The sequence below is a fragment of the Pimephales promelas genome, chromosome 13 (assembly GCF_988280905.1).
Source record: "Pimephales promelas chromosome 13, fPimPro1.hap1.1, whole genome shotgun sequence".
NCBI lineage: Eukaryota > Metazoa > Chordata > Actinopteri > Cypriniformes > Leuciscidae > Pimephales > Pimephales promelas.
Genome location: NC_142781.1, coordinates 15,416,781 through 15,430,484, shown reverse-complemented (window position 1 = coordinate 15,430,484; position 13,704 = coordinate 15,416,781). Strand labels below are relative to the sequence as shown.

Genomic DNA, 13,704 nt, shown 5'->3' with positions numbered 1-13,704 from the left:
TAAGCCATTAGGACTGCAGTAGGAAATATCTAAAATATCTAAAAATGTTTGACCTTTCTTTCAAAGCTTCTACAAAGCTTCTTGCTCGAAAGGAAGTAGTGGTAATGACTGCATGATGGGGTGAAAGTGAACTGCATTGTGAAGCAGAATCCGTGAATGACTATTAAAGGCCGATCTGTCATTGTTGGGACAAAGATTCATTGGTGAATAGGAATAAAGCTTTGTGAAGAAATGCGTATCCAGGAAAGGCCTTCTCCTGACAGGGGCCGTCTGGCCTCCAACAAGGAGTGCACTCGGAGGTCCTAACTCTGTTAAAACTCTCTTTTGAATTGACGTGCAAAAGCATAATACAACACATATACACGTTTAAGTCCACTAGATACACAAAGCAGGACCAAGTTAGATCAGCAGTAAAACAGGAGGTGTAGCGTGACTGGCATGTGTGATGGAGGCCTGACGTAAGCTAACAAGAAGTATGAGTGTGGTGGAAAGAATACACCGAGATACTCTGAAATAGAGACCAAAATAACCACAATACATTCTAGCCAAGTCTATTTTGTGAGCCCGTCATGCGCATCCTGTAGTGTGCAGAGATACCACAAACAAATGTCACGAATCAAAGACACGCTTAAAGGATGCAAAGGGAAAGGGTTAGTCATATGATGAAAGATAAGCAATGGTGTTTTGCATGATCTTTAGCAAAGTCTGTATGAGCTTATCTGCCAAATTGCTCATTGACCCCTTGAATCAAACGACACCAGGCTTCAATTACATAAATATATGTTATATAAAAGGATGAAGGTTTTAGATAGATTGTGCAGGAAGTTGATCCATGAATGGCAACTTCTGGAGTTTTAATTTACTAATTGGTAGCATCTTGTGAAACGTGTGGCAGAACTAAGATGTCAAGGTTTGGGTGGCAAGCATTGCTAACATCATTAGCCAACTCAACTGTCTTTGAGATGAATGGGAATGCTAACAGATCTTTCTCCAGGTATTATAGACTTCCTTGGTCAGAACGTTGTTCTCAGCACTTCAGGTTGTTTTGTAACTCTTGGCTGGAGAACAAGTTGGTCAATACACCCTTGAAAGTGCAACCTGAGTCCCAATTAGACACACTGAGTCTGGGGTGAACTTGATTCAGAACAAACCTGATATGAGGAAAGACCTTTCCAAAGGTTTTAAAACTACAATGGCAACAATCAGGACTACACCTTGAAGTAACAATGCACACATGACAGTATGCAAAAAAAGAATCATTTTAGATACAAGCATATCCCCTGAGGCCACTACGGGTGATGTGAGGGTTTGTTGTTTGGTTCTCAGCTCCATTGATGGCTATATCATTGGTGATCTGCAAAGGGATTGTGTCCACGGCCTTCACACAATGCGAGAGTCTGTGGAGGATGCAGAGTGAGAGAGAACGGGCACGGTAACCCCTGTGGGAATCTGTTGAGAACGAGTGGCTCACTGCCAGCTCTCATGAGACTCTCACTGGCTGAAAGACTGAAGCCGAACACAAAAGAGAAATCCACCCCTGCTGGGAACAAGGGAAATGTAAGAGGAGGGCTTTATTAATTACTAGGAGAAAGGTAAATGAGGGAGGGAGACGGGGCAAGAGGAAGTGAGGGTGGCCATTGAAATGCATGAAGCATGTTTTATATTTAGATCAGAGTGTGTGTTTGGACAAAAGTCTATAATACCTGGAGAAAGCTTCACCAGCAGTTGCTCAGCTGGCTCTGGACCCTCTGGAAGTAGTTGATTTGAAATTTGCCAATTTTGCTCACAGATGCTCAGTTCTGGAGTGACCATTTCAATTACTTATGAACCAAACACCTGACCCGTATGAACACTTACTCTAGATCAGCAGGATATTGCGTCATGCCAAATCGGATGTGGTGCCTTACTACACCACGTGAATGTGCACGCAGCTAAACATTTCACTAGAGACTTTCCCTAAGTTCAGCACTGATCTAAATGGCACACTAACCCTTTGCAGTGCTCCTCTGAGTCTACATTTGCAAAAATGCATCGATGCACAAAGCAACAAATGGGACACCCTACAGCTTTGTGGACTTTATGGCATTTCAAGCAATGCAAGTCCGCAAGAATGATCAAGCGTGCCATTTGGGACAGGGCCTTAGCATAACTTGGTTTGTATTTAGTACATCCTGAAGCCATCCTAACCGGTCAGACCTTGACCCCTTGGTGAGGACATGCCTTTTATAAAATGTTCTGCACTTGCTCACTGGAATGAGAACGCCCTGTGTGGGATTCTTCAGAAGTCAGAGATGCATTTCAAACCTGATTGACATTTCCGAAACACACACGCATACATCCATTCTGGCTCCCAGACACATATACCACAAAACCCACCCAGACTAAACACTAAACACACAAAAGTACACACAGGGAGATTAACGTTCTCTGTCACCTTTGACCCATGAGCCCTGACCTCTGGAATGTGTGGTCTGGCCTCAGTAGCACCCTGCACGTTGCCTCTCTTTTGCCCCCACAGTGGTACAGAAGCAGTGACCCGCACACTAAACCTATACCCATGACCCATAACTTACATATATTCATGTCAGAAAGAAACTATAAACAGAATAACACAGTCCGATACAGATCGATGTAGTTCAACCCAGACCTACTAACCCCATTTCCATCTGACCAACCCGGTTAAATCAATCAATACTAATAATACCTGTTTCTATCAGTTCGCACACACTATGCACTGCCCACTTTTTGTGCAGCATGTATTATGTTGTCTCCAAAAAGCAGGTGCAAAGTAACAAAATTGCAGCTAATCTGAATATTATTAATCATTCTTTTATATGAAGTGAAATTTGGGACCAATGACATTTCACCTTGGCCAGAGGTACAGAGGTTTAAAAAAAACAATTGTTTGCCACTTGTTGCAGGAGCATTCTTTACTATATCATGCCTGGTTAGGACAAATTTGGAAGAAAAACCGACATGTGAATGTTTATTTTGTTTATGACAGAGACTTCACTGTGTTTTTCATTACTGTATGTGCGAGGGACCACTGCTGTCACTGTGTTCTCTGCTATCTCACACACCGGTGCCGCTCCGTTAGCTTTGTCTATGCAAGCTGCTGGGGTCAGCAAAGCTGTGCTCATTGGCAATCCTACCTTTCTCACTCTCTCAATACATTAGATAGGCTCTGGGGCAGGGCCCCAGTTCAAAACATGTGCTTACGCACAGCAATTTTTACTCACAAAAATCAACGCCAGGGTCATGCCTTTTGACATGGGCATCCGAATGGGCAGCCTTTTGGGGGTCTGATAGCACTGTATGCAAAACACTAGAACTATGTCTAAAATCGCCCCTATACTCTTACATAATGCACAATTTTGAGGTGCCATTTGTAATGGTGTCTGAAATCATAGTGGACATTATCAAGTGCACTCATTCAATCCCATAATGCCCCAAAAAATTAAGTGTGCAACCAATGTACACTTAACGGCTCAGAAAAACCTTATGGCGTCCAGAACCTTTCTGGTCCACTCAGAGTTTAAACTCGTTCACTTGTTTCCATTCACTCTTTCAAGTGGACTAAATTACACTCATATATATATATATATATATATATATATATATATATATATATATTGTGGGTGAGGTTCTTCATGGAACCATCAATTCGTTCCTATCTTATATATATATATAAAGAGTGCATACAGGGGAATTACTATTTAAAAAATCAGCCTATATGCTTTGTTTCAGTATGCATACTTGTTTACAGTATCATCACTTTCAGGTGAATGCATATTGAAAATGATGTGCCAGCTTCAACTTTGCATTCCTCTGGACTTTTCATTAAACTGAAAATCTAAAATGAGAAATCCATTTACGCAAAGGGTTGTGAGTAAAATAGCTGAAAAAGAAAATACACTGAAAAAGTATATTATCCAGGCCACTTTAGCTTACTAACTTCAAAAATACTGATTTAGGATGCAGTAATTCTTATCTTGCATACTATTTAGGATGAACTGCAATGATACAAAAGTCCTCCAAGTTTCAAACACGTCAAAAGTGTTTGCTTAAGAAAAATTATTAACAGAGCTTCAACTCAAACTGTCTATGTGTTTAACAAACATTCCTGAAAGAGACGTTTATTAAAATTATAAATATATAAACATATCACCCATCAAGAGTAAAATCACAGTGGCGTAATGAAAACGTGTCAAAGCTACTCTGTAATTTAACCTTTTTAATCTCTTCCCCACGCACAAACAGCCCCTTGAGGAGGCCGACAAACAATATATTTCACTAAAAGAAGACATGAGGACACTGAATTTACAGTGGTTTCTTCTAAGAAAATAAGTGTTTCTGTGTTTATTTATATCATGTAATAAAAAAGCCTAGCATGTCAAAATAAATGTCTGGAGATACCACTAAATCAAGCAGCAAAGAGCCCCCAAAAAAACGGCAACTCTGCCAAGTGTGTCACGTACTTTGGTAGGTCTGTTTACTTTGCCTTTAGGTGCACAACTGCTAGCCAGTGTCCTTAGGTCACAGGTCAAACCCAGCTTTTTTTCTTCTCACAGTAGAGCGCAATTACACAAACGAACATCAACTGTCTTTTGGCATTTCTTTAACAAGGCCAATAAAACATAATAAACCCCTATAGCTCAGGAGAAGAGGCTTCTTAGGACTGGAGGAGTATTCATTTTCCCTCCATCAATCCTAAAGTCAGTGGTGTGTCACGATCCTGGTTAACCTAGGCCACCACAGCTTGCCGTGAGCATCTTCATTGGGGTAGAGCCCAGGAACTGCTCCCATCTCCCACCCTGCCCTGGAGCTCAAGAGAAAGACCCACCATGGACTTAACACTACAACCAAAGTGTCTGAAAATAGCAATTTAGGCTTTAAACTTAGGCTTTTGGTGTGGTGTGTAAGAGCATAAGATCACTAAAACTGTCTAAATGTGTTTATTATTGTGTAGTCTATGGGTGAATATATAGACACGTTTGTGTAAGCTACGTATCTTACTGTGGGTGTGTGCTTCTGCAATGAAATGGTAGCAATAACAGTGAAGGTGTAAACGATCACAGCATTGTTCTGCTCCTACTCCACCCACTAGGAAACATCCCGGAGTGAAAGAAAGACAAAACAGCTCTATAAACGTACAGACACACTGACACAGTGATACGTACGTGTTCATTCATGTATCAAGTGTTTTACTAGCAGAGAAAGGAAATTATGGGGAATGTGATTGGGAAATGTTGCAAGCCAGACTCAAGCTAAAATTTCCCATATGAGCTCCACAGATCCAACATCACCATGGACTAATTTTAACAGCATTTAACCCAATTGCAACTGATTTTTTTTTTGCTCTATTTAAATGCACTGAAATAAGTCATCTGCTTAAACAGCATATGCATTTCCAAAATTATTTTTTTATTAATATGCTAATTTGATTTACATCAATCCCTTGTTTCAAAATTCCTTCTCTATAGGGGCTCCAAACTAAAACCAAAAACCACATTAGAGCTATATCAAGTATTATCCATCACATTAGAATTAGTTTTGGTGACACAGGTCTCATTAGCATAAGAATGCGCGAAGGGTGACTGCCCTTTAGGGGCCAGCTAGGCTTACACTCAGGAATGCCAAGCACCCTGGACTTAATCCATATGACCCAGAAAAAGTGAAAGAGCGCTTGTCATGTGAGGGTGGCTGAAGTCACCCTTGGCCTTTCGTTGCTAGACGAGATGCCCACGCTGGATTGAAAGAAATCCCGTTGCAGAAAACATGCTCGCGCTCCAGAAAAAAAATCCTGCAAACACCCTGGAATTATAATCAAGCTAAGCGAACTGAGGATGATTGTTCAGCTGTGACAGCTACAGCTGATGCGTCCCACAGACTCCTACACACAAAAATGCCTCATTTGCTGAAACAATAGCTAACAGGATACAATATAGACTAGCGAAAGGAAATAGACTAGAATTACACGGAGAATAAATAAACAAATTGTTTGTGTGTTTACTCATAGAGAGGCTTACAAACCAGCAGGGGTTCCTCTCATACTTGATTCCACACCTCTCAAGATCTTACGCTATTGTTCTGAGCGCAAACAGAGTGCCGTAAACTGATAGAGATATGCGGCTGCTGATCACAGAGAACAGCGTCTATACTCGGAGGAATTTAGTGACCGTAACGAAACAGAAGAGTGTGTTATCATGAGCACACACTCCAAGAGACCCTCTGGATGTAATAAAGTTATATCCGACAGTCTACACACATACACACACAGTCTAAACAGCCAGCTGACGGTCACTCGTGCTCATGTCTGCCTGTCTAATTGCTACCTACGGCAACCCACTTCGTCACATAAACTCTACAAGCCTATCATTACATCACATGGCATCGACCTCAAAAACCAGTCTCTCTTACTTAAACACGCACACACTTAGACATACACAAACACCCTCGCAGGTTCTTGAACAAATAGTCAAACACATTGCACTGCACATGTGCACTTAGACATACACAAATACAGAGCGTGGGCACTATGTTTTGACAGCGTCATTACTAGCGGTGAAGCCGAGGCAGTCTGTGACTCCATCTGAGGCCCAGATGACTACTGTACTCCAAGAGCACTCATATGGAAACCATTCCTACATCACAATGTAACGCTCCAGCCTTAATATGCTGACTATTACAAAATATAGCTCCCTCAGGAGCCAAGAGACTCCTAATATCACTTTCCAAAAGATCCCTGGCAGCTTCTCATTCAGAAGAATGACTTATGAAATCCTGTTTTACGCATCAATTGGAGCCAGCTTGATTTTTAGTTATGGCAGAAGTGTTATTTTGTAATCGAATACGTCACCTCATTACGTAACATGCAGAAAGTGGCATTTCTTTTGTCATTTTCTTGACGTAAAGTGGCTGGAAAAAGCCACAGAGGACCGATCTGCAGGAAGGTTGTCTGAAACAAGTCTCACTAAATGTCGACTTTCTATCCAGCTCTAATCTTACGGCTTTATGCTACGGGTTATCATTGCAGTCAGTCAGCATATATGGTCCAGTATGTTGAGCTGTGGTGCTCTTTCAAACAACTTGAGTTGCGTAAATTGGTAAATGGTAAATGAACTGCATTTATATAGCGCTTTCACAGACCCAATGGCCAACAAAGTGCTTTATATTTGCCTCACATTCACCCATTCACCGACGGCGGTATCAGCCATGCAAGGCGACACCCAGCTCGTCAGGAGAAGCTAAGGTTAGGTGTCTTGCTCATGGACACCTCGACACTTGGTCAGGTGGAACCAGGGATTGAACCACCAACCTTCTGGTTTGTAGACAACCTACATGAACCACTGAGCCACTGCTGCCCCGAATTTCCGAGTCTCTGGGAAACCAGGGACCACCAAGCAAGATTTCTTTCTACTTTATAAGAAATTTCTTCTCTTTGAATGTGTAGCATTTCATTTCTTAATCAACCATGTAGGAAGACACATCTTCCATGGACAAGTGTCAAGGTTCATCAGGCTCAAATTGTGAAAGAATGGTTGGGTGGGAGCATGAAGAGTAATTTTCACACATGAATCTGCACCACTGAGTCCAGACCTTAAATTCATTGAAAGTCCTTGGGATGTGCTGGAGGAGACTTAACAGAGTGCTGGACTCTTGCATTGTCAAGATCATTGACAACATTGATGCGCCTCTTGATGGAAATAACAAACATTTATTCCCATCAAGAGGTGCATCAATTTTTGGTCAAGGTCTTGTATTGAGATGATAAGAAATACATTATGTGCTCACAGACCAATGTAACTAAAGTATCGGAATAAACATGTAAAGATGAGCGACCGTTCCAAGAGGACTAAATAGAGTTGCTGAAAAGACGTGCAAAACACATGTAAACTATTATAAACGGGATGGGGAAACATTGCAACAGAAGAAGTTGATGGAGCACTACTGCACGAGGACTCCATCAGTCCATCTGACTGACAGCTACGGCAGGTCAAAGTCTTTCCTGAACGCCATGTGGCAGCTTTAGACAGTCTCCTGCAATTACACCCTGCGAATGAGAGAAAAAGAGAGGCTTTGGGGCTCAGGGAAACGATCTAGAAAAAACACTTGGGGGATTACATTTCACAGCACAGCTGGCCACACCTAGGGCAAAGAGTCAGAGCGAGGGAGGGAAAACAGGAGAGCGGCCTAGCGAGACTACCTTTTCCTCTTCCCTCCCTTTCCTGAGTTTGCCCCTGCATACACCGACCGAAAATTATACCAGATGTCACTTCAAGAGTGGAAGCCGCCCTTGGTCTGCGATGAAGAATTTGAGAAATTCTGGAAAATATTTATAGAGGTGGACCAGACCTTCTCAGCTTAAGAGGTGGAGGTTAATGTAGTCAGACCTAAATGAGAGAGACTCCCAAAGGGTTCTCTGGCACTCCATAACTCTACCATCGCCCTCCTGGAATGCCACGGATAAAGGAGAAGTTAAAAGCAGCAGCTAAAATTGACCAGAAATCATGAGACCGAAACTTTTTCCTTCACTTTGATCTCCTCGCAAGGTTAAACGACTTGGGGTCAAGTCGTTCACACATTGTTTTAATTCAGGGTTATCGTTAACGGTGGTGATATCTTGAAGTTTTTTTTAAATTGAATTCTTATTTCCATTCCAACAAGTAAACAAGAAAACTCTTTTAGAATTGATGCCTCCCCAGAGAGGTACCAGGAAACAGCTTGGTCAAACCTTTCAGACCGGCAAACCGGATTAAATGTCACTGGTAAGTCAAGTATGCTTTGCATCTGTGGGATATGAACAATGAGCGCACAAACAACAATTTCCACTAATCCGTCGCTAACCAAGCAGAAAGTATCAATGTTATGTGTTGCATATTAGGATGTCCAAGACTGAAAAAAAAAAAAAAAAAATCAGATTAACACATTTTTAGGCACTATTTTACAAGACTAATTTCTATTCCAATTAGCCATTATTGTAATGTAAAATAAATAGTGCTGGGAAAAGATTAATCGCGATTCATCACATCCAAAAAAAGTTTGTGTTTGCATAATATATGTGGGTGCACTGTGTATAATTATTTTCTATATATAAATACACACACATGCTTGTATTTAAGAAATATTTCCATGTATATACTGTATATAGATATATAAAAATGTTTATAATATAAATTATATATAAAAGTAATATTTTTTTCTTAAATATATACATGCATGTGTGTGTATTTATATATATATATATATACAAAATAATTATACACAGTACAGCCACATATATTATGTAAACACAAACTTTTATTTTGGATGCGATTAATCGTTTGACAGCCCTAATATACAGTATATATATATATATATATATATATATATATATATACACTATATGCACACACACACACACACATCTATATATTTAAGAACAATATGTTATTTATATATAAAATAATGTATGTATAATGTATTATACAGTACAAAAACATTTTTTAATACAATTTAATATAATGGAATAAATTGTTAGAATATTAATAAACACATATTTAATAATATACTATACAATTATTATTATTTATAAAATATAAATAAATAATAATAAAACAAAATATATATTTTTTCCAATTTAATATATATAATGTAATATATTACTATATATAGTATAATGTATACATTAATTGTAATTGTAAACATTTGGGGTCAATTAAAACCTGATTAATGTTCTTCATAAGATTCAAGTTAACAGCCATTTTTATACAAGCAAACCATTGACATGTCGAACAGTAAAGGGTGGGTGGGTGGGTGTTCGTTTCTGTATGTAAACTATTTCAGCTATCAGTGGCATGGGCAGGAATGTGTGCAACCCACCACCCCAGACACCCTCGGGGGGGTGGAGTGACAGTCAGAGACACGCCTCCTTCTCGTTACTATAACTACTGTATGCTAATGAGCGGAGCTGCAGCCTCTCTGCCTCATCTCAACAGGAGGTAACGGTAAACACACAATCCATCTGGCTGCTTTCTTAAGGTTCATTAACATTCATAATGCATCAGACACACTGCAGATACAATGGCCACAGTGATAAACTACTAATGAGCAGGAACAAAAGCATCGGCCTCAGTGCGGATGAGCTGCATGTGTAAACACCAATGGTTGAAGTGGTTTCAAATGCAATAAAACAGACCAGCGAGAGCCGAGGAGGTTATCAGCTCCGTATCTGACGCGGGAGGCCGAGTGTGCGAGAGAGAAATCCAAGGAGAGGGAAAGACACTTATCTCTACAGATCTCCACAACAGATGGATCTTGAAGTGCCTGATCGTTGGATGAACAGCAGCTTCAGAGCTAACAAAGGCCATTCAATGAGAGACATTCTTCAGCCATCCTTTTCAAATGAGTCTCCTCTCTTTCACATAACCCCCCCCCCCCCCCCCCCCCCGATCACCGAAAACAGGCCAAGCCCACTATCTTAAACATGACAAAGAGCATGTTTGTTTATGTCTTCCTTTTGAAGCACAGCGAATTTAGTCGATTCGTTACAAACCTTTATGCGTCTATTTAACAGAACATGTGTCGTTTTGGTTGCATTTAAAAGAGGCCGTAAAACACGCACAGGAAGAGCTGAGGCTTCGTTTTCATTTACGATACGGCGACGAAAGGAAGTTATTAGTCACCAAACTCGCTGTAAACTTCGAATTTAGGACCGCCGTTGGATCAGTGCTATTCCTCCTCTCCCGCCTCCACCTGCTCTAAAGCGACATGTTTAAGCCATTCTACTTCGCATTCCTGGAAACAAAAGCAGCGGGAATGGTTCTGCCCCTAAAAGCGGGAGAGAAAGTTGATATGATGCCGTTGCTGGAGTTAAATGAGGCATATGCCAGCTGGCGGGGGGTTGGAGGGTCTCTTCTAGAAGAATGTGTAAAGATGAGGGCTGAAGTTTGTTAATCCTTCCATTCTGAAGGAGGAGGGTTCGAACTGACAGGCTTTGAGGAAAGATGAGAACCCGACGCTGTGATGGTTTCCAGACATCTGAACTAGGGCACCTATAGCGAATATACTGACTTACTGTAGAGGTATTCCAAGTACAATCCTTCTGGAGTTATCAAGGGTAACAATTGTGTCGGACTATTGTGGGTCTGAACCTACAACCTTTAGGTTACCAAGTGCACATCTTTAACCACTATAGGCAGCAGTTTCATCAAGCTCCCAATGTCCCGCTGAGCTGGTGAAAGCTGTGAATGACAGCACATTGAAAACTCTTGCATGCTTTCCTTTTAACCCTGTAAAGCCTTATGAATTAGTCAAAAAAAGTATTTTGAATATCATATTTTGATACATCAAGCATTAATGGTCCATTTAGTATGATGTAGGAGAATATGAGAATAGAGCTCATACTTGAGGAGGAAAAAAAAACATTTTATTCAGAGTCTTGAATTGAGCAAAGAAATATGCAGTTTGGTGCAATTTCTGATATTTTCAGTGCTAAAAAGAAGAAATTGTGTGGCTCTAAACATAATGCACTGCAATACAATGTAACAGGTATACAAAACAAAAGTTCCTCAAAAGCCTGATGTATCACATTTTAGCATGATTTTTCTTAAAAAAAAATATGTATGGATTAAGTGTCCACTGTTCATCTTGAAATATTACTAAAAATATTTATAAAATATATAATAAATCAGTAAAAAAAAAAAGACATGTAATAGAACCTGAAATTGTATTTGTACAATAAAAGTATGGTCTGTCGATCATGTGGTAGATTGATTGATTACAATGTTTTCAAGCAAAGTTTTGAATATGTGGATAATTTAGAGCCCTTGGAAATTTGTGCATCAAATAATGACACAGTAAGCTTTATAGGGTTAAAGAAAATTGGAAAGAAAAGACATGCGCCTGAGAGCAATTTACTGATATCACTGTGTGTCCTCTGTAAGGCAAGTATGGCACGGTCAATTGACTGTACTGAACTTCCAATCTAAATAAACTCTGTCATAATAAACTCGTCATATCCAAATCAACTGCACATGGCTGTGATGGTCTGCCTAAAAAATCGGTTGCATCGCAACTATAAAAAGCTGTGAACGTGAAGTCATGTTTACAGAACTTGTTTTGACTACAGATGATTCTGTTACATGTAAGTGATCGGTTAACCATAATAAGCATGTTCATATGCCACTTCAAAAGATGTCAATAGGGCACAAAAAGGGCCACAATAACTCCCTCCTTCATCTGATGAGTGAGAAAGGTCTCATTAAAGCAACCCAAATAAGGGTTCTTACACAACCCATGGAGAAAAAAAACAAGTGGTTTTACATCAACAACAGTGCCAACTTTGCCCATCCTACAGGCTGTGATAAGAGCCTGCAACGGTTAGGCTATTCTTCTGTTTACTAAGATACCAATGCCAATTATGAAAAACTATTTGAATTGTTATCTTTATAAACAGTAACTGCTAGTTCATTATATTCAGCTCACACACTCTCCTATAGGTTGACAGTTAAACCAGTTTAACTTCAATTGTCAGCATTTATTCCACCTGATGCATGCTATACAAAAACAGTGTACTTTTTTATGAATTTTTTGCATCGTAACTGTACAAACTTTTTATTTTTATTTATTTTCCTAACATTTTTTTAACCTTTAGGTTAATATTGTGATCTCAATTACTGCAGAATGCTGTATTTTTGTACATTTTGTGATCAAGTTTGAGATGACTAATAAACAGACAGATAAGCTTATGGTTCATATATATATATATATATATATATATATATATATATATATATATATATATACATAAACATATAACGTTACATATGGTTCTTTGATTTTAGACATAATATATGGATAATATAAACTTTTTGTGTGTTGGGACACTCACCCAGGACAAGGCAGAAGATGTCTAGTGCTATCAAAAGTTTCCTCTTGCTGTTGTCTACGCCGTTGTTGTTTAACGTGGATGTTCCTCCGTTTCTTGTTTCGGGTGCCATCGCTTTCTCATACATATAGTTTTGCATTTGCGAGAGTTCCTCCAGTCGTCTTTCTCCTTTAAAAATCCCAGAGATTCACTGCAGCGGTTCGTTTCAGTGGTCTTGTCAGCAAGGACGAGTCGTATAAAGTTTGAGGGATTTAAGTTAAATAAAGTCCCGGCTAAAGTGGGAAGACGTCCTGAAAAGTTAATGAAAACAATGAGTTGTCCGTGCAATCAAGTCCATTCAACTTTGTCCAGTGAAACGAGCAGTCGCGTTGGGTCGGTTAGTGAGTTCTGAGTGTGGTCTAGTTCTACTCTACGTGAAGGTTTGAACTGAGAGCGGCGTTTTAAAACTAGGAGATGAACTCCTGTTTATGAATCCTCCTTTGGTCTCCACCTCCTTTCCTCCAGTAAGCGCTCAGCCCCCTTCTCCTGTCCCGAGCCACGCTGAATGAAAGCCCACGGCCCTTCAGTAAACACACTCATTCACTCACCCACTCACCCACACAAACACACACAGCGAGCTGCACTGCCCCTAGCGGCCACTGCTGGAAACACAACGTGACCACCAGACCAGTTATCGCATTCACGTCATATGAGGAGGGTTACATTGACCAGTTAGAATGTTTTTCTTCCTCTTGTTCTTCAGCAAATCATCCCTTGATATTTCATGTTTTATTCATAAACATGTGAGTAACTCCTATTATATAAGTTAAAAAAGGCCGAATAATAAATAAATGGAT

At 39.9% G+C, this 13,704-nt stretch overlaps 1 protein-coding gene across 2 annotated transcripts in view; it reads right to left on the bottom strand.

The window, feature by feature from the left end:
* plpp3 (phospholipid phosphatase 3) overlaps positions 1 to 13,406 on the bottom strand; it is a 40,100-nt gene extending 26,694 nt beyond the window's left edge. For both annotated transcript variants that reach the window (XM_039692588.2, XM_039692587.2), the window contains exon 1: positions 12,872 to 13,406. In XM_039692588.2, the coding sequence (XP_039548522.2) occupies positions 12,872 to 13,007 (136 nt within the window). In that variant the 5' untranslated portion in view covers positions 13,008 to 13,406. The remainder of the gene's footprint in view (positions 1 to 12,871) is intronic.
* Between the last annotated feature and the right edge of the window lie 298 nt (positions 13,407 to 13,704).